The 21,618-nt window shown below is 40.4% G+C and overlaps 1 protein-coding gene across 24 annotated transcripts in view; it reads right to left on the reverse strand.

Annotated features, from left to right (window-relative positions):
* Window positions 1-19,763: 19,763 nt before the first annotated feature.
* The window catches only part of ARPP21 (cAMP regulated phosphoprotein 21), a 199,114-nt gene continuing 197,259 nt past the window's right edge, over window positions 19,764-21,618 (reverse strand). For 15 of the 24 annotated variants that reach the window (XM_054059274.1, XM_054059276.1, XM_054059269.1 and 12 more), the window contains one exon: window positions 19,765-20,557. In XM_054059274.1, coding sequence (XP_053915249.1) covers window positions 20,300-20,557 — 258 coding nt within the window. In that variant the 3' untranslated portion in view covers window positions 19,765-20,299. Of the gene's footprint in view, window positions 20,558-21,618 lie in introns of all 24 variants that reach the window. The other 9 variants (XM_054059288.1, XM_054059286.1, XM_054059291.1 and 6 more) reach the window with 2 other exon arrangements.

Here is a 21,618-nt window from a genome sequence, read left to right on the forward strand (position 1 = left end):
AAAAGTCCAAACATATATATTCAGTTCAAAATAGCACAGTACAACGTTGTCATTTCAACTTCCTCTATTATAACCCACAATTTGAAAATTCTAGGACAAATGTATCTGAAGACAAAATTCATAGTGTATTCATTACTCCTCTGTTTTTACAGGTCTCTGTTCAGGTTTGGAGGTAGGTTTTTTTATTTGTTTTGGACATTTTATTGTTGTGGGTTTTTTCAAACTAGAACTTAGTTCAACCTCTGATGTATTTGTACTTCTGAGTGAGAGAGCAGTCTGCTGAGGAGTTGGAGACTAGATATTCTTCAGGATCTCACACAGCAGAATTTCAATATTACTTTAGAAAATGGTTTATGTCAGGTTATCAGAGTGCTTTAAAATACATCTTAAAAATGACGAAGTTCCTGCATATTAGATTCATCCAGTACAAATTTGTGTAAATGTGACTCTTCAGGTTGCTACTGGTAGCTGAGAAAAGTCTTTGAACCCAGTGCTATCAGCACCTAGCTGTTGTCTGCACAGGGGCAAAACACCTCAGAGAAATGATTAGCACTGAAGTGTAAGGTCATTGTTTTAACAGGATCTTGTTTATAGACTCTCCCTGTTATTGATTTGGATATAACACACTGGCTAGGAGTGAAGTTGGAAAAAGCAAAATGATTTAAACTAAATTAGTTTTGCTTGCTACCCAGGGCAAAAATATGATGAGGTCTGAAATAGGTCAAGTCCTGTTTTATCAGCTGCCACCTTAATCAGTCTAAATGTGTGAAGATATTAACCATCCATATGGCTATTTTATCTAAACAAGATAGTCAGTTTTATTGGGAGAATCATTTTCAGATTCATGAACTTGGAAACAACTATTTTCAAAGGAGCTTAGACAGAAATAGTTTCATATATTTCTCACTAGGTGTCCTACAGACACAGAAGACAGCATTAATAAAGTCTTAAAATTATACGTTAGCAAAAAGGAGTGTGCATCAAGAGTCATGTAATGTTTTCTAACCTAGAACAAAGATCATACTGTCAGTTAAACAATAATCTTGTACCTGCAGAGACCAAAGGAGAAATTAGGCTATATTGAATCAGAGCAAAGTCAATCCAGCACTTAATTCTGTCCCTGACTGAGCCCAACAGGAAACACTTTAGGAACAGTATAAGACAGGGGAAACATATCCTATTCCTTCACCATGATACTCTTACAGCATCTCTGGATCTTCCACCAGCTCAGGGGACTTTTAAAACCAGAGAAAATGCCTTTATCTAAGTATTACCAATTTTTTCTTGCAGAAGTTTGTGTATAAATTTTCCTACTGTACAATGGCTTCTGTCTCCTCCTGTTTGTTGTCCATGCTGCATGCATCATTGCAGATGCACTTGAGTTGAGCTTTTTTCCACTGTATAAAAAATTACTAACCGCAACACTAGAAAGAAAAGACAATGTTGATTTAAACATTGCCAGAATACTACCTATTTGTTGGTTCTTGATAGCTCAAGTTGCCTGTAGGATACAGTGAAACATGCAGGACTTGCATAATCCATAACTACACAGTAGCAGAACATACACTTCCCCTTCCTAGAAGTGTTCAAGGCCAGGTTGGATGGGGCCTTGGGTGGCATGATCTAGTGGGAGGTGTCTTTGCCCTTGGCAGGGGGGATTGGAATGAGATGATCTTTAAGGTTCCTTCCAACCCAAACCATTCTATGATTCTATGATACAAGCCCATGCCACTTGGGTACATGTGCAAGAAAAGAAATAAGCAAATATATATATGCAGTCCTAAATCTGTAATCATTCATGCAATTTAACATGCAGAAGAAGCAGCCAGTTTTCTCAAGCAGCACTATTTCTGTTGTTTCTGCGTAAATTATCATCTTTGAAATTAGCTTTGCACTGGTTCAGTACAGAAGTTTTTCCCCCATCAGGAAAAACTGAAATTTTCCAAGAGCAAAGCCAAATGACCTAGCAGGGCACAGGTGACAGAATAGTACTTGGTATGCCAAAAAAGCATGATTGCTCTGTGGTCTTTATGAGTGACAGATGTGATGGGGGCTGACGAAGAAAGTCCTACTTTCCAGAGGAGGTAAACCATTTGGTTGTGGCCAACACTGAAGACAGGAAACAAAATCACAAGTTTTGTTTGACCCTAATAATCTTTCCAATGTTCTCCCATCAGACTACTATGTTCAGGTTGCATACATACAGCCACTGTGGCACTCACAAAGCATGGTAAGCACCAACATTTCCTGTAGTTACTTCTCAGTGCAACGCTTTCCTGACTATCTTTAGCAACAGAGTGAAAGCACTACACCAATCCTTTGCTAAACTTCAAGGAAAGCATTTTTTATTTCCCATGCTGCTTTTAAGGGAAGCAACGCAACTTCCCAGAAACATCACTTCCACTTTTTCCTTTCTAGAAAACAAACAAGCTCTAATGTTACCGCCCTTCACCTTAGCCTCCAACACACATCAGTTAGTTCTAATCACTGTGAACTATGGGACTTTACATGCTTTTTTCAGTGTGTAAATATATACCCACTAGTGCTTGTATGCTATTGGAACAGGATGCTACACCTTCCTAAATAGAAAAAAGCAGCAAGTTTGGAAAACACTGTCTGATAACCTAGAGGATGGTTCTGCTAGTAGGTGGTGGCATCTGTGAGCCCCTTTAGTTTTCAGCACAGTCTGATACATCCTAGTGAAGAAGAAAAATCATGCAGCTTTGGTAGGGCATAGTCATATCGACTGTTTTGGGTTTAAAAAAAAAAACACACGACCAACCCTACACCTTTAAAGTTCTTTTTCTATCCTTGGTTAATGTTGTCTCTGATAGCAGCAAGTAAAAAATCACAGGAAGTCATCAAACTTATATGTGCTTTGAAGTGAAATCCCTGCTTCTACTTCAGCTGTTCCCTGTAGCAAAAAGCTTAGGGTACCCAGCATTCAGGTTACAAAAAAACCCCAACCAACGTGAAAACAAACAAAGAAACAAAAATCCCATGTATCTCTGTGGGGAGCCAGCAAGCAGGAAGGGATATCAGATGGCTGTTAATAAGCAGTAAATATTGCTCACAAAAGAGATCATATCAGTTTTTTACTGGTCATCATGGTAGGAACCTTTCGAGAAATGGCAATGTGAATGTTCATGTTAAACAAGTATATTGCTGACATAGTGGTAGGTCCTATTTAGCAACCATCTCACAGAAATACTTATATAGATGTTTCCATGTGGCCAAGCCCACCAGTCCATCATACCTGCAGTATATTTACCATCTATGTAGACATTAGCAACCCTCTACAGCTGGTTGTTCTGCCTGGCAACTGGATTGAGGCAGAACAAAGGAAACCAGGCAGGTAGGATCTGTACGAAGCATGGACTTCAGTGTCAAGGACTAAAGAAATGGAGTTGACCTGATAGTCAGAGTACACAGTAGTAGGATTAGAGCAATGGTCTGTATTGAAGTTTCCTAAGAGCTGTTATAAAAGGACTGGTGAACTAAGAGAAAAAGGTAGGGACCCAGCTTTGTGGAGATGTAGGGAAGAGTTTCGAAATATGAAGGAACTTCTTACTAGTGCTTACAGTTTGATCTTCCTGGCATGCAAATTATCCTCTTTGAATTATTTCATAATATTGCCCAATTGATTGATCCAATATTCCTCTTCACTGCAGCAAGAAAGGTTTATATCTCTGTTGTGTCAATACAGAGACCAATTCAAAACAATTACAATTTGTTGGACTCAGATACTAGAATTAGTACTCACCAGGACTGACTTCTAACACACTGCTCAGCCTATCCTTTTTCTTCCTTGTAGATGAAGGAATACAGGCTATCAGGAAGCTTATTTATACACAGCTGCCCCATCACTACCACCAATGGTTGTAAGTAATCCACAGATGCTGCCTAACAAAGCCAGGGCTTAATCAGAGAGTACCAAGCTCAAGTGCCCTTGAAATGATAGCAAAACTCTTAAGGATGATTGTGGAATAGAGGCTTTGTTCTTCTTAAGAGCTCATCTGTGAAGCATATCAGATGAAAGTTTTAGTTCACGAGCAGAAGCATGACAACAGAGTAAGATGTTCGCCCCCCTCTTTCTGGTTTCAGAGCATTCCTGTAAGGTTGGGGTGGCAGCTTGTAAGGATACTGACACAGTTGCTTCTAGTTAAACCTTTGTTCCCTTCCTCAGCCCATTGTAGAAATGCTCATGCTGCAGGAACTGCTTAGGTAACAACAGGGTGCTGTATACAGGTCAATCCTCAGACTGGGAAAATGGTTGTGGACAAACAAATGCATGCCATGGGATAAGCTCCTGACACAGCCTTTCAAGCCTCAAATGCCACAGGCCCTTGAGGTAGCTGAACACCAACTGAACTCCACAGTCAGCAAAGCCAAGATTTAGATGAACTTCTGTTGCCACAGAGGCCCCACTATCTGTGTTTAATAAAGGCTCAAATCTCTCTATGCTACAGTCATCTCAGGAAATCTTACTAGATGTTTGGAAATCAGGAAGTCTCAAAACACTGTATAGGCATGGCTCTAAACAGTGCACATAGGAGCAGGGAAACAAAACTGTCTGTATGGTTTTATAGTCATTTATAGTTGAAAGCAACAGGGTGACACAATGCCTTGGACAGGATTCCTGGATGCAAAAGGTCCATTTTGGGCTATATTTCTCTGTTTTCATGCTTAGGTTTGTGTTTACACAAACCCTCACCGACCTTCAAGATGCTTTTATTTCTGGTTAGCTATTCCATGTGCTTAAAATGTGCCCACGAAAACATTGATTTTGGTCGAAGACATATGTGTCCATGTTGGAGCATCCTGGAAGGGCAAGATGAACGAGTTACGAAAAAGTGACGTTAGCGTACAAGAAATCCCAATGAGGCCACTCGAGCTGTTGAATTACAGCAAATTGAGGACACAATTTTGAAAGACAGCCTCCCCAGGAGAATTCATGTGTTTTATGTTCTTCAAACCTTGCCTTGTTAGGGAAATTTAATTTCACAGTAGGCCTGCTTAGACAGGGGTCAAAGGGAAGCTAACAGTTTTTCAGCCATTCTTCAGGGGTGTATATTCACATCACAGCTTTGTTGGTCCTTCCTTTCCAGAGGATTTAGGAGTCCAGTACATCTGAGCTCACAAGACACAGCCTTATTTTGCTCTGTTTTGCAAGAACTTGGTCAAAAAATGCCCCATTTTACACTTACTAAAATCTCAGTACACAGGGTGGCACAGGTAAAGCAGGAGCCATGGCTCATTTTTCATCCTGTAAGTGACTGCTTTTTCTACACGATAAGTCTAGGAAACCAGGTTGCTGCTGCTGCTGAGATGAATGCTGGGGTGTATAGAAAAAAAATTATTGATCAGTGGAATTCGTTCCACCTGTTCCCGAGCAGCAAGCCCAGCTTTAGAAATCTGTCTCAGCCCTTTACCTTCTCCTATCCACAGTCAAACTTTTCCTCTAGAAGATGAACTCCGGATGTGACCTCACTTCCATGTCACAACTTTACTTACTCTGCAAGGGACTTTGCCACAGAGGCAGATGTGACAGCTGTGTTTAGTGACTGGGCAGATGGGACAGGTATACTGGCTTCAAACGGAGTCACACACCCACCTAGGTCAGATTAGCTCCTCTGTGAGCATCCGTACTTCTTAGAATCATAGAATCATAGAATCAGTTGGTTGGAAAAGACCTCTTAGATCATCGAGTCCAACTGTTCCTATCTGCCACTAAACCATGTCCCTGAGCACCTCCGTCTACCTGTCTTTTTTTGACTCATCACACAGGATATCTCCTGTGCTCTAACCATTTCCAGCCAAAATGCTCTGTCCTGCCACTCAAAAATTATCACCAGCTAAGATTTAAAACACGTACATTTCCCTACAGGGACATATTTTCTGTAGCTCTTTTCTGTCTTATGTGAAGGAAAAAGAGGAAATGAGCCCACAACACGTGTTTTGTTGCATTTAAGCAGAAACATAAATACAAACCCTCAGGAGGAGAGTTCTTTTGCAATTAAAGGCACTTTCATTCTGCTTCCTACATGCTATGTCTCAATTTACCTGTAAAGCCATACGCACCTCAATTGTCTTTCAGAACTGGTGTGATTTCATGGGAGTCAAGAGACTTGAAAACTGTTCATATCGCTGTGACTGAATTGTGGTTTTAGGTGGGTCATTTCCGTCCTCTTGCTTCTCTTTGCACTTTTTTTTTCAAGATTAAAATTCTTTCCATGGCTTGCTCTTTCCGGGAATAATGTCACAGTCCAGGTCTTTTGCTGAATGGAGAAATTGTTTCCACTGCTTTACCCATAAAGTGTTAATAGCTGTAAGCAAACAATGGCATTGACCCTGGTCAAAAACTCATGGGTGTTTTTTCTGTTTTGGAACTGCTAAGGTGTCCCTGTGCTGTGGGAAAGACAAAGGCAGGGGGCAAAGGCAAAAAATTTGTCCTGCCCTTTGTCTGATAGGAACTTGTGAAAAGACCTTTCACACCCATGGTCTGCAGTAAGGTACAACCTTCTAACCTGCCTGCTCTGAGCTGCTCTTAAATTGGAACTCACAACCAACAGGCCTCCACACTGCCTGCTTCTGAGTTTCCTGATTTATGCTATGCTTCCGTGAGGCACTCCTGGAAAAAATAGAGAGCCATACCTGTGTTCAGGTAACCATGTTCATGCACCCTGAAACCATACCCATACCCAATACTTTCTGGTGACTTACAAAACACAGTCAACATCTGGAGAAGGCTCACACATTGTTGAGGTGCATAACCCCTTCCCATCCTCTCTGTGCACTGAAGCATTGTTGAAGAGGGAAGAAAAGGAAAAAAAACAGGGAAAAAGTGCTTGAAATTGGACCAACACAAGATATACATCAAAGGCTTCACAGTATCGTACACAAAAAGAATCATTCAGATGTGTTTAACATCATGTTAATACTCAGCCTTATACCCTAAAGGGAAGCAATGTGACATTATTTATTCATTCTAAAATAATTTACTTCTGTGATGGTAAGATTGAACTATGGCTCCAGTAGAATCTTATTTTTCCTACCAGCTGTAATGAAGCTGGTTTCACAGGAGTGATCTCCCAGTTGTAATGAGCTGCCTGTCTCCTGCCACTACAATCCAGGGAGAGAAATAAGAACAGCTGAGAAATGCCTTATACTTTGATCTGTCTCAACAAATCAGTTCAAGAGCTCTAAAACAGAAACCCAAGGGAGAAGGAAGGGGAAGAGGAGAAGTTCAAGCAGGGAAGTTTTAAAGCTGTATTTGATTTGTTTCACTAGAGCTGTGGTAGTTAAAAAAAAAATATCACATCTGTCCATCTTTTTTGAGTTTTCTCAGCTCTCTCAGGCCCTACTACACTCCGAACTTTGGACAACTTTATTTCAGTGATAACGAAAAAACATATAATATATTTTTATATATATATTCCTAAAAAAAACCCCTGACATCTTGAAAAGTCAGGTTCTATAAGCTGGCTGAGTTGGATTTCTCCTATTGCCAATATATCAACAGCCCTGTTACCTGCCTCTTAGGGGCAAAAATGAATTGAGCAAGAAAGTACAGTAAGAGAAGGCAGGGGTGGAAATACGTAGGTTTTGCTCCTTGCCTTTGAAGTTAAGTTGCTCTGAATGAGCAAGGCATGAATTCTACCCCTGGGATTCATCCTGTGCCCTCCTTTGCAACACATTCATTATATCCTTGAGTATTTACCATTCTGATGTCTCCTAGTTTTAACATCAGATGCATAGAGGAACATTGCATTTTCCTTGTGCTCTTTTTTTTTTTTTTGGTTGCCTGCTAGCTTGCTGCATGATCTTGGTCAAACTGCTTCACCCAAGTGGCTCCATCTGCTAAGAAATGCTGAGGCTAGATCCTTACACAAAGAGTATATGATGAAACATCTGAGGAAAATTATTATCAAGAGTTCGCTTCTTTTGAAGAGGGTTTCCTATTAGATCAGCATTTCCCCTGAGAGAGGGTAGAAATTTTAAGACTTTTAATGAAATAGAACAGAAATTAGCAGGAGAAAGCAGATTTCATTCATGAAGCTCCACCTTATCAACCTCCAAAACTATGCTCATTTTCCTGAATGTCAATGCCACTACTGCTTTTCTAGATATCAGCACACACTCAAAGTTGAATCTGTGCATGAAGGTGGCCATAGATGTGCAAACAAGTCACAACTTAATATCAATTCTCAGCCCTAGATCACACTGGTATTACAGGGAGTAAAACAGGGGATTGGAAGGACCTTGTCAGTCTAGTCCTTGAGACAGCAATTTTCCTGCCCATCTATGTTTTGTAATGAACAGCTCTACTGCACACATTCAAACAGAATGCTCTTTCACAGAGACATGCCAGTTAAAGTCAGATTTGGTATCTGATATGCACGTATTAGCCAGGCTGAATGCCAAAATCATGTAAAGATAACTTATGTTAAGGGGAAAATATATTTTCCAGTATATTGGCTGTTTTTATAGTTTTCATATCACATTCCATTTCTATAAGAGCATTTTGTAGCTGTGAAGATTGTTTAAAAAAAAAAAATCTCAGAATATCTTAAATTTAGAAAACTGTGAATTTAAAATCTGAAAAACTCATGGATAAATTCAAAGATGATGACAGTGCCTGAAAAATAACTCAAATCTTCCCTTCTCTTCTAATTGATGTTCAGTGGTCAATGGCATTTTAAGAAAATGCATAGTTGAAGACTATGTGTAAGAAGGACAAATTAAAAATCAATAAATAAATTGTCTTAGTTTAGGCCTCAGCCAGCAGCTAAACAGTATATAGCCACTCTATTTCTCCTCCCAGGAGAAGAGGGCAATTGGAAGAGGAAAGGAGAACACACAGGTTGAGATTAAAATAGTTTTAATGGCATAATAAAAGAAAGAATTACTAATATTAATGAATTACTATTACTATTATTACTACAAAATGATTCTTAGCCCACCCTGAGTAGTGATCATGGAATACACACTCCAAACAGTGAATGCCAGGTGGGAAATACAGTGATCACAGGAGTGCCAGTCAGCACAGAGAAATCACAGCCAATGTAGAGATCAGCAAACGCAGAAACCGAACTCAGAGCACACAGAAACTTGAACCTGACACCAAGAGCAGGACCACCGAGAGCAGGGGGCATTCCCGGCAACCTTCCCGCTTATAAACAGAGCATGACATTCATGGTACGGAATACTTCCATCACCCAGTTTGGGTCAACTGTCTTGTTTCCACTTCTCCCAGCTTTATATACCTGCTTACTTGTAAAACATGAGAAAACTGAAAAAAGTCCTTGATTTCCTAGCAAGAATCAGAAACAAGCGTATTTTTCAGCATTCCTCTCATACTAAAAATCTAGAAAAAAACAGAGGCTGCTGGGAAGAATGTTAGCTCTATCCCAGATAAGCAAACAACCAGCAAAAACATTGCCTAGCAACAACTAAACTAATGTGTGTTATTAACTTATGTTCACACTAAATCCGAAACACAGCAGTTACTGAGAAGAAAATTGACTTTATAGCAGCCAAACTCAAGACATAAATAAAAAGCATTCAAGTACAACACTAAATTAGCTAATTATTTACATTTATTCTTGTTGGCTTTGTTGTTTCCGACTATCTTATGAACACTAATAGCAGAGATCTGGAACAGAACACAATTATATTTAGCTAGGTTTTCATAAGGACTTAATATCAGTGTAAAACAACTTTCATACATGTCCCATCTTTTTCTATAGAATCATGATGGAAATGACAAGGGTCAAAAAATTGCTGCTACTTTACATAATAGCATCCAATGCATTAAAGACAAGCGTGTCCCAGTGCTGCTCCCACCTCCCCAGCTTGCAATCTGACATTCCTGAAAGGAGTTAATGTTCTCCGAGTGGGCTTATGTTTAAAAGAAAAGAGAGGCATGACCTGAGCTCAGCAGTGTGCTGGTGCAGGAGCCTCTCAGGCCTGTCTTGCCACCAGCCCCTGGCTAAGCTGGATCCATTCGGACACTGCTCCAGTTTGCAAGAGAGCACATGTCTTTGGGGAGAAAACGTCTAGTCTGACAGAGAGAAATAACGCTGGCAAAGTTGTTCTGTTCATTCCCTAGAGGGCTCTGCATCTTCTAAAAGCTAAGTGTGTGCAATATTTATACTGGTAATATCAGCTTACTTCAGCTCTGGACTTTGCCAAGCAGTTAGCAGTGCTGCTGGGAGGAGGCAACGCTGTCTGCTGAAGCACAGCTCCAGATTCCAGCACCACAGGCACCAAGGCTCTTAATGCCCCGTTTGGCTGCTGTAAATAAGCAAGAAACAAATGCAGGATTAAGTGTCACAGCAGATTACTGAGCAGGATGCCTGCTTTATCGTGACTCTGAGCTTCATAGATGCCAGGATGGCTCAGTCCACACAAGTGACCAGAAGGTCACATAGCTACATGTCTAGGGCCATTGGCAGTAGGCACTGTTTACAAGCTAAGTGTGGATGTGAACCAAAGCTGACTGAAAGGAATGTGCATCTGTTGAGGCAGTTGAGCCTGCAGATAACATTCGTTGTTATCTGAAAATCACTGACAAGGTGGATCACTCCTGTCAGGGTCTTAACTCCTGCGCAGGCTGCTGCACAACCCAGATTCTCTTACAAGCTACCAGCCACTGTCTCACTCTGAAATGAACCAGCTGAAAAGCCAGACACAGATAAATAACTGTTGAGAAGAAATAGAGTGGGTAATAGGCTGAAAAACAGAACGGTTGTGACCTTTGGTTTTCTGGGATTCACAGACACAATGCACTGAATTGAAAGCCCTTGCTTTTCTGTCAGTGGCGAAGATCACATCCCAGCACTTCCCCTTGGTCTTCCCGCAGTTTAAGATATTGCTAATTCCAAAGAAATAAGTCATTCTGTGAGAAACCATCCCAGACCTTCAGGCCTTTTCTCCGACTGCTACCCATGAGACACACAGCACCAATTCATTTTAAAAAGGCTGTGCTCCACTCTGGTAAAATACCGTGGGGGTGCGGGGGGTTCTGTTTTGATGACAGTTGGTACAGGACAGGTACAATCCCATTGTTGTCATTGGTCTACCTGGAGTTATTTCTGTGTCCTGGGTATCATTTTTGCCTCTTTTCACTGTCTAGAAGTTAGATGGCAAGCTGCACTAATTATCTTGGCTCCCGTATAGTTAACAGAGAGAGGAACGGAGACTTGCACAGAGCAATTCATTCCACCCTAGAATATTGCATCCTCACAGATCTCTGTAAAGGATATACATATTTGTCATGAAAAACTGATGCTAATAGCTCTTATTCTAAAGAAAGCAGAAGCAGCAAAGGGAAACATTCTTTGTTGGAAGCACAGGTTGAGAATCTCCATTGGTGCCTTTTCTAACTGTGTTTCTGGGTGAGCACCAAAGATTCCTCCTCTCCCAGAGAACCAGTCCTGTAGCATGGTTATTAGCATATGTTTCCTCTCCCTTCTGGATCTCGTGGATACCAGCGCATTAGGCATCATTTTTCTACTGATCTTATATATATTGCTGATATTAGAAATGCGTCACTGGCACATTGTGTACTGCCACAGCTGGCTTTTTGTGCTGCTGCTGCTACACAAAGAGTGCTACAACACTGTCCACTTCAGGCACAGAGAACAGGCAGCCAGGGTGTGACCTCATTTGCAACCTACATTGGCATCAGGTCACACACGGCTCTCGTGGTGGTGCTGGCATGCTTTCACAAGCAAGCACGAGTGCAGGCTCCTTTTGTTAGCCAGTCGCTTCAGAGACTTTGCCACGCTGATCTCCAGGGCTCAGAACACATGCCCAAAGCATACAGCAACATTTTATCTACTCTGAACCTCCTCATGTCCTCCGAGATCCTATCTGCCATCACGCCTCTCACACTGAATCTACAAGCCATTTCTTTTCTGTGTATGACATTTCAGAGCCCCTGCAACCCCAGCTTCCAGCCATACAGGCTTATTTACCTGGAACAAAACTGGGAAGCACAAAGAAAAAAGGAAAAGGGGGAAAAAATGCAGTAAAATTTCTCTTTAGCCACTTGTACCTGTCTGACAGCATCCACAGGGCTCATCACAACATTGCTGAGCAAAAAGGCCTTGGCAAGGCAGCTTGCTTTCAGATGTTTCTGCTGCTTCTGAATACGGAAGAAATTTCCTGTTCCTACAAAGAAAGGGTGTATTTGTTTGTACGAAAATGTTTTAAAGGACCCACTGGTACCTTTGTAGTTAAACCTCACTCCCTGTTTTTTTTTAAAAAAAACCCCATGCTTTATTGGTGAGAAGAATGGTCATAAATTACAGTTATACCAGAAAGGTCTTGTGTTGGATGAGTGGTTTGAAAATAATTGCAGCATCTCTTTACTCACTTGTACTTGGACAGTGTTAGTTAGTCTGACTAACAGTCATTTTCGCTTAACAGATACATACATCTGTTCAGACAATTAGCCTTCCCACTCAAAAAAAAAATAATTGATCCAAAACCCAATTATTTCTTAAGCAAAGAAGGTCAATACTTCTACTTCTGTACCACAGAACATCTGCTGTAGGGCAAAGCAGCTTTCTAAAAAACTTGTCTCAGTCCAGGGGAGTATGGAAACACATGAATAAGTAATAGAACAACTCTCAGATCAAAATTTTTTCTATGCTGCATGAATGCTTCATGTCCAGAGCTCATTCCACTGCTGTGTGGTAGCTCTGATGTCTGCAACATCTTTATTCACACATCAGCAGTAACTCCTTCCACCACATGCCAACTACATATAGTCTTCAAGCCCCAATGGACCGCGATGATAAAATCTGCTCAAGAAATGCTTAAAACAGACCTCCCACCCCCTCTATCCCCAGGACAACAGGAAGGATCCAGATTTATTCAAGCATCCAGAGTTACGCAAGTGTCTTCCATATTATTTGGACCTCTTTGTAGTTTTTGAAACACTCCCTGATAATTTCAGCCTAGTGGAAGATAGCAGCAAGCCTCCTGACGCGGTTTTCTGATATCCATGCCAATAAAGGAGAATCAAGCTGTGCATAGCCCACAGTCATGGAAATATGTTGCCCAACAGGCTTACGTGCCCAGCAGGAGGCAGGACTGCGGATGCCTGAAACAGATCTGAATTACAGCATGCTGCATGTCTCAGTGTTTCATCTGTAGAGATGAAATAAAATGAGAGTGGCCATTAACACACACAGAGGATTGGTTCAAGTGTCACATGTGAGATTCATGCAAATGCATTCTTGTTTGCTCTGAATGAGGGAAACCTCTCCTAAAGCTTAAGTGTGGTCAAGACTTGAACTTCACTAGAAATTTGTGTTAAGGAGATTCTGAATGCTGGTTGGCCTTCATCTCACTCACTGTTAATACAATTAACTGAGAGTGTGCCTGTGAATTGCTTTGAACTGTTGTTTATAGGAAGCATTCTAGCCAGCACCTTGCTTTAAGGTCTGATCTCCCGGCCTTTACAATGGGTGGCACATTCTGAGGTATTGAAAGTAATTTCTTCCCCTCCTCCCCTCACACCAGGTAAATATTTTCTAATATATTTGAGAACTTTTTATCCCAAAGACAGAATTTGTCAAAATTTTCCATTTCAAATTTGATCTAAATGTCTATTTTCTTTTCTCTTCTTGGTTCTTAGATAAGATCATTTGTTGTGCAAATAACTGCATGAAATTTTGCACATCAAAGGTTTGTACCTAAGCTAAGTAAAGAACATTTTTACTTAGTAGATAGTAGACAGGACTGTCTACTATCAATTTACTTGGTCTTCCTATCACATTCAGTGGCCCAGTCCCCACTACCTACCAAAAAATTACCAAAGAATTTCATGTACATCTGTTTCCACGCAGATAAAAGTGTTTCTTGTGACAGTGGAGATAATCTAGTATAGATTTGCAAGCAGAATTTGGGTATGGCATGTGCCTTGATTCACACCCATATGACTAACTCTCATGTAGCCTAGGGAACTGTGAAGCCTGCTTTTTATCTCAAAATACACAAGCACTCTCAGAGGGGACCTTTTTAAATCATTCCTCTAAGGATATATTTAGTAGAATTCAATGTAGATAATTTCTGTTCTGGGGAGCATATATCTTTGCTACAACATTATCTTCTACTTCCATTTCCCTTTTTTACAACTATCTTTTGTAAAACTGCACCCGCAACATAAAAGGCAAAGAACATTTGACCTATTTTTCTAAATCTGCAGCCTCCAAAATTATACTTTAAAAACACAAGAATGATCTGAGATGTAGTGCTTCATTAAGCATGTGAAGCATGTGTAGGTTTGCAGCTGATATCTCCAAATGAAAAAATTAAAACCAGGGAAGAATTCAATACTGCTTTTCAGCAAGCATCCATAACTTTAGCCAGAACACCTGTTATTCCTCAGCTTGAAAGCTAATCTCAGGTGTTCTCTTGCAGTTTATTCCTGTAATTCCTACATCAATTAACCTCTATTAGCTTGATGAAAAACACTATTAAAAATTCTCTTAGTAGCGACTACTTCTCATGGTCAGAAAAGCCAGGACTTGTGACATTGAAGACTGGATGATTATACAAATGCCACCTGAAAAAAATATGTCAATTATTATCAACTAAAGCAAACATCTCTTAGTACAAAAGCATTGCTTGTGCATAATTAACCTTTACAACAATTATGAACAATGATGTGCTACAAAGAAGAAAGGAAAGATGATGAAAAGATCATGCCACACTCCCCAATGGGAGGTTTATTTAATCCTCAACATAGTGTTACATCCTACTCTGTATAGCAGAACAAGCAGCTGTATACGCCAGTCACAGTTACTTACGCAATTAGGGGCATTGGACATTAAATGAACTGAATAAAATTAACCCAAGGTTAGCCTCACTCAGATCTCCTCATACAGATCCCTACAGGTTTTGTTACAGGATGGACTTTGTCAGATGATACTAATTTTTTACTATGATTCTGTTTATTAAGTTCTGGGTAATAAATATGGCTTTATGGAACTGCCATATTTGGTCAGGTGAGAGGTTCATTCCTAGTCCAATACTCATCTCTAGTAGTGTCTGGGAAAAGGTATGAGATGAGGCAATGATATGACGTTATTTCTTTACGCTGTTCTCTGACTCTGTGAACTAAACACTGGCTGTCAGGATTTAAAAGCCTTCCATACAGCTTTCTTCTCAAACCTTGTCCATTCATTTCTGAAACCACACCTAATATGCTGCAGCAAGATATGCCACAGGTTGTCTATGTACTCTATGGGGGAAAAAAGAGAGCTTTTAATTTATTTTGTTTGGAGACTACTGTTTTTATAAGCAATTCTGGTTTTCTCTTATGTCCCCCTCTTACATCAGGAGAGGTGATGAGGAGTCATCCCCTTCCACAGTTGGTAGGATATTCTAATAAGAGTCAGGAGAGTGGGGCTTGATTTTCCCCTCTGACATGCACTGGAAAGCAGTATTTTTAGCAGTGTTCAACTCAAAGCTCAGCTCTCCAAAACTTAGTAATATAGCAATAGTTCATGCCACTCCCTGAAGCTGGGCCAACCACCCTTAGAAACACTCTGTGGCATTAATTATTTAATCCTCAGTCCACTGCCTCAAAGGCTCATTATATCTACTTTTCTGAAGAATGAAACAAACCAGCAGGAAAGAGAGTAAAATCTTACAGCAAACCAGAAGCAGAAATTAAATTAGAATTATGGATCTTTTGCCCTCTTTTGGGCATCCCCAAAACTACTGCATTGCCTGTATTACGGTAGGCACAGGACACATGCACACAATACTTCTTCCCCTCCTAAACTCTATTTCTATTGTCTGCCATGCAGCTTTAAGTAGCACTTGAGGCTCATAGGATTGCAGTCAAAGCACTAGTCAGTGCTTGGCTCTGTGTTTGCTCTAAGCTGGCCACTGCTCAAGACTAGATAATGATCTCCTGTACCAGAAGTACGGTTTTAAACAACATGAGCTGAGCAGATGTTGAAGATGTGAGCATTTCAAGAGTACAGTCTCTGGGCTAAACATGACCGGTGTACGCCTGAAGACTAAGGAAACTGGTCTCCCTTTTTCTTGCCAGTCAAGAGAGGAGCTCTAGGAGACAGCAAGCCAAAGTTCCCAGCCCTGAGTGGGCATCACTCTCCACGAGACTCTCCACTGAACATTAAGGGAGGAAACTGGTTTCTCCACAGTTAGCCCAAAGGGGCAACACATGCGGCAGCTCAACAGCCTTGTGAATGGAAGGGCTGAAAGGATGCTGACCAGTGTACGTTTTTCCATCACTTTGGAGAATGCCAGTGGAACAATTGCATTGAAGCACTCAGTGGCTGTGCCAGGGTTGGTCACCATGCTAGAGGGCAGGTAATGGGGCAGGGAGAAAGATGCTCTGGGGGTGCTACAGCCTCACTGCACATTTCCATTCCTTGCTGCTGGGATAATTTATGCAGTCTTCCTTCACTACAGGAAGCTGTTCACACAGAGTTAAACAGAAACATAAGACAATACAGTTTAGAAGGAAATAATTCACTTCTTGAGCAGCACAAAGGGCAAAAGAGTAGCAAATCGCATATGGCTTCTGTTAGGATATACAGCCTCTGCAAATAACAGCCGAAATGAATGAGACCCATCCAAAAGGCTGATAGTGTCACCTGATGCGGTCAGCTTAATTCAGGACATGCACTTTGGTTTCCTGCTGGAATATAAATCTAAAAGACAGTGGCAAATTAAATATGTATGGGGTCTTGGGAGAACACTCCATAAGCTCCAGAATATAAAAAAGAAGGAAAAGTAATATACAGCTACCAAGTCAAGTATGCAGCAGGTAAAGGGAAAAAGCAATGAACAGTCTCTAGCACCACAACAGGGCTGCTACAGAGTAGATGCCTGAGCCAGCTGAAGTCCAAGTGAAGCCTAGAAAAAAATAAGCCCACTGTGCCAGAGCAACTCTGCAGGAGAGGAGTGTGTCCTGTAAATCACATCACTACTATGAGCTAGACTCTGAATTCAAGGTGGCCGTTTGCTGAGTTGCTTGAACCAAGTCTGGCCAGGTGAGCCTCACAGATCTCCCCTTATGGAGATTGCCTACAAAAATATTTCAAAGGACTGAGAAAAAGGGCTGAGCTTCACCTACCCATTTTTGTTACACATATTTTCAGGTCACTTCTTTTTTCCTCCTTCTCACCTTCTGACAATGCTGAAAGATCTCTGGTTTAATAGCAGAAGGCTGCCAAGAAAGCCAGCTCAGAATATTTTTATTAATTAACAAAAAAGTTTAGGAGAAAGACTTAAAAATATTCTACAATTTATTAGAGAATTATTTTTGTGCTTCACTTGATATAGAAACAGAATTACTTTATTGTCTTCAAATATAAATTCTTCCTGCATAAAGCAAATATGTGCTCACTGCCACATGAGATGTTTCCCCTACGTACATGGTACTTACAGGGCATTCTCAATAGCTGAAGGAGATCAAATTCAGTTTCCTTATATGCCTCGGGAGATTCAAACTCTTCTTTGGAGAGTGAGAGAGGATGTAGGCCATTTTGGGTGGGTGGCTGTGACCTCCTCCTGAAACTGCTCAATTTTACATCAAAAGTTAAAGTCTCATTTCAGCAGGAAGGTGCAATGATGTGCAGGTATGTGCTGCTGCTACAAGGCTGAGAGAAGTCAGTCAACAGGATCCCTCCCATAGCTACGTACATGTTTTACACAAGCTAATCATTGAACAGGCAGAGATAGGTAAATCATGGGAACTCATGACCACAGTCAGTCATGGGATATGCTGTATGCCAAGGGGGCATGACCAAGAGTAGCATAAGGACACGGGGAAATTCTCTCCTTACACAAGATTCGTTACTCTCCTTACTCCTAGATTCCTAGACTTTTTGACCTGCTTCTCCTTCGCTACTGAGAGCACCTTCAGCCCAGCTTGCCATGTATTTATGATGCTAAGAGCAGATTTTCTTTAACCAATTCATTCATAGTTCTCTGACAAGAAGGAAGATGAATAACAGTAGTGCTTCAGAGAAGAGAAGCAGCAGGACTTATATACAGCAATTACCAAAGGGTCATCTCACTCCAGACACCACTTGAACAGAGATTCACTCTCCCTCTCCTCTGTTCAGCCTGGTTACACACAGCCTGTTCTGCTCAAGGTCACCTGCAGGTTCCTTCTGCTGGACTGTGGAGCCTTGACAGAGATGGACACCCATTGATTCAGCTGTCAGTCATTCAGCAGCAGCAAACCCAATTATGAGTGATTAGAGTAATGCTAGGAGGGAAACCTCCATGCTTTATAAACATTAAAAGGAAATAAACCATACATTTGAAATGAGAGCTCAGGGTCACAGACAAAACTGAAATGCAGCATCTTGATTTTTTTCCCTAAAAAAAGGAAAAAAAAAGAAAAAAGAAAATCAATCACTAGGCTCTCCCAAGGCATTTCACCTCTAATTGAAGAGTGAATTGTGTTTACTTACCTGCTCATGTTCTTGACTGTCTCTCAGCAAATGAATCGTGATTATACTATGTAAAATTCAGTGTATGGCTTTCTTACGATCCCACAGGATTGGATTCCACACTTTAAGACATAAATGTAAAAAAAAGACTGAACTCTGAATGATACCTGTTCATTGTAAAGAAAAGAAAAATGTTTGTTTTAAATATGGATTGTAGCCCTTCCAGTTCCCGCTTCCACAACTGAAGTGTGTAATGGAAAGTCTGCCCATCTTAAAGGTAAAATAAAAGCTGATTTACATTCAGATTAACAGTGTTCATGGGCCTTATGTGCTGCTGTCATCTTGGGTGTACTTATTGGTACTATGACACACAGATTTCACGCACAGAAGGATCTCAGGCTTTTCCGTGATATGTATGCTTAATTCTGGAGTGCTCAACTCTAACTCCAGGTGTTCAAAACTGATCAAAAATGCAGCTTAAGTGAAAAAAGAGTGACTCAAATGTTGTCATCATTGAAGCAGAATGAAGAACTGCGTGCACCATTTATGAATGAAGACTGATTTATCAGAACAAGCTGGGAACTTGAGTGAACATGGACATAATAAAGATAACTGCTACAGGAATTTTTTTTTTAAAAAAACCAAACTTTTGTGAGTATTTCTGGAAACCACTGTGTTCCCGTGTTGCATGTTTTAAGACCCACCTCCCCAAATGTATTATTCGTAAAGCTGAACGTGACAGACCAGATTCTTGGGTTGTCATCTTTTTGTTGCAAATGACTTTATAGCTGGAGTACTAATAACGGGGAGTACCTCTATGTAGAAGAAGGATTTTTGGGTACTGTGGTTGCTACCTCAGTAGCAACTGATCTTCCAGCCAGTTGATGGCACATCAAGGGACAGCTATGGCTTCTTATATACAACCATTGCATGGCCTCTTGAAGAGGTATGACTTAGTAGAAGCTTATTAGAAGAGGTGAATGGCATTTGTGACATTACTGGTCACAGCGACTGGAGGAGCACAAATGTAGTTCAGGATCATATGGTACACCATTCATTGAACATTTTCTGGGTGTCTAGGCTACAATTTCTAAGTGGTCTTAGCTGCTATAGTACTGCATGGTAAGACACAGGTATGCTGCCTTCTCATCAAACACCCATAAGCCCATTAAACATCATATCCCCATTAGCTTCATTTGAAACTAGACAATGCAGAACCACAGGGAAGTTCACACATTCAGAAACAGAGAGGAGACCAAGCAGGTGGTAGAAACATGACCTTTCTCCATAAGGTCAAATAGCTTTATTGTGATTAAGCACTACAATACAGTATATATCCATAAAAAAACTCTATAGTGTATATAAATTATTCCTTCCATTCAGTAATTCTTTTTTTTTTTTTTTTTTTTTTTGTTTTCATGTTTTTCATTTCCATTACAGCTTTGGTACAATGTGATTTTATTATATTTTTAAATACTTTTAGCTTCACAAACTCCACACAAAGTACAAAACTAATCCGAATTGGGGATATTACAATCTACACAGTGGTGTTCAGTGGTAGGAAAAAATCTTACCTCAATGAATTCATGTCACTAGCTAAGCTATAAAGGCATACCTAGCAGACATGACAAAAATATGCACCATTAACCAGCAAACATTTTTTTTTCAAAATTTATTTTATTCTTATTTTTTTTACAGATTTTTCCAGCAGCAAATCACTTGAGCATAGTCAGTACTTATATCCTCAACTGATTATCCTGTTGTGTTCTTCTTCATTTGAAGGCCATGAGTTATTTGTCAAATAAAGCACTGCTATCCTCATATATCCACGCTAAGCCACAGTGTCAGTACTTGACCTGCCACCCTGCATTGTTAATGCTCGCACAGTTTGTTCTGCAGCTGGCAGAAATAACTGGAACGTTATTGGAGGGGCAGTGTGGGGCAATCAGTCGTAGGTTGTTCTGTGGGGCAGGAGGTATGACATTACAGTAGACAGGCATTCCAGTGGCTGTAAGTGTTCCTTGACCTGATTGATTAGGTAGCATGATTGGTTGTTGATATGATTGTTGCGGCAATCCTTGAGAACCCTGGGTCATTGGCACCTAGATAGGAATATGGAAAAATGTAGGAAAAAAAGTGGTAATTACTAAACAAATTAAAGCAGGGCCTCAGTATCCCTATCTTCCACCTCGCTGAATTTCAGTATACAACATGTTCTGCCAAAATGGATCATTTTCTGCTCCTCAGAACTGTTCTCATCCCTGAGGATTTTCTTTGTTGTAGGAAAAACATTAAAGAGAGATCCCTCTGCTCACAGTTCAAGTAAGTGGCTCTGTCATGATCTAGATGAATACTAATTTCTGGGATCAGTGAAAACAGAAAACTCAACCCTAGTATATCTAGGCCATCTAAAAGGTCTGAACCTTTCACCTGAAAACTAACCTTTTAAACACTTTTTAATTCTGAAGAAAACTCAAGGGGAAAACTCTACCCACAAGCAATTCCCCTATTTCCATCTGAGTTACTGTAATGTTATCAGAGAAGCTGAGGGAAAAGATGATCAGTACAATCTATTAAAATGAATTAAATGTCATTTAGTTTCTTTACTTTCTAGAGGGACAAGCAGGAAACAAACACAAGCCACACAGGCTCTCACACGCTCTTGGTATATCTCACAGAATCCAGGTATAAAGTTGAGGGAATACGTCTCAGGGACTTGCTAAAAAAATTGAGCCACTTCCCTCTTCCCAAAACCTAATAAACAAAAATCTATCTGGCTATAGCTTGTTATAGAAGATATGGGGAGATTCTTGGCAGGAGTCTCCACAGATGAGTAATTTTTAACTGAATCAGGCAAAGTCCTTAACTACATTACAGGAAACAACGTTGCATTGTCAAAAAAACGAAAAATGTTCCATCTTTTATTTTTTAATTCATCTTCTTCACAGAAAAAAGTGTAATTCCTTCATCCTTTGTGACATTTTACCCACACTGCAGGCTGTAATAAATAGTTTATTCAAAGTATTCCCAATTCAGAATGAAAATTGGGAGTACTAAGAATGTGTAAACAGGAAGCAAAGACAGCAATTTGACTTAGAAGCACAATTTTTAGGAAGCCTCCTGCCACACAATATCCTAGTGAAGTAATAAAGACCATTTTGTG

Source organism: Cuculus canorus, chromosome 2 (assembly GCF_017976375.1).
Source record: "Cuculus canorus isolate bCucCan1 chromosome 2, bCucCan1.pri, whole genome shotgun sequence".
NCBI classification, from domain to species: Eukaryota; Metazoa; Chordata; class Aves; order Cuculiformes; family Cuculidae; genus Cuculus; species Cuculus canorus.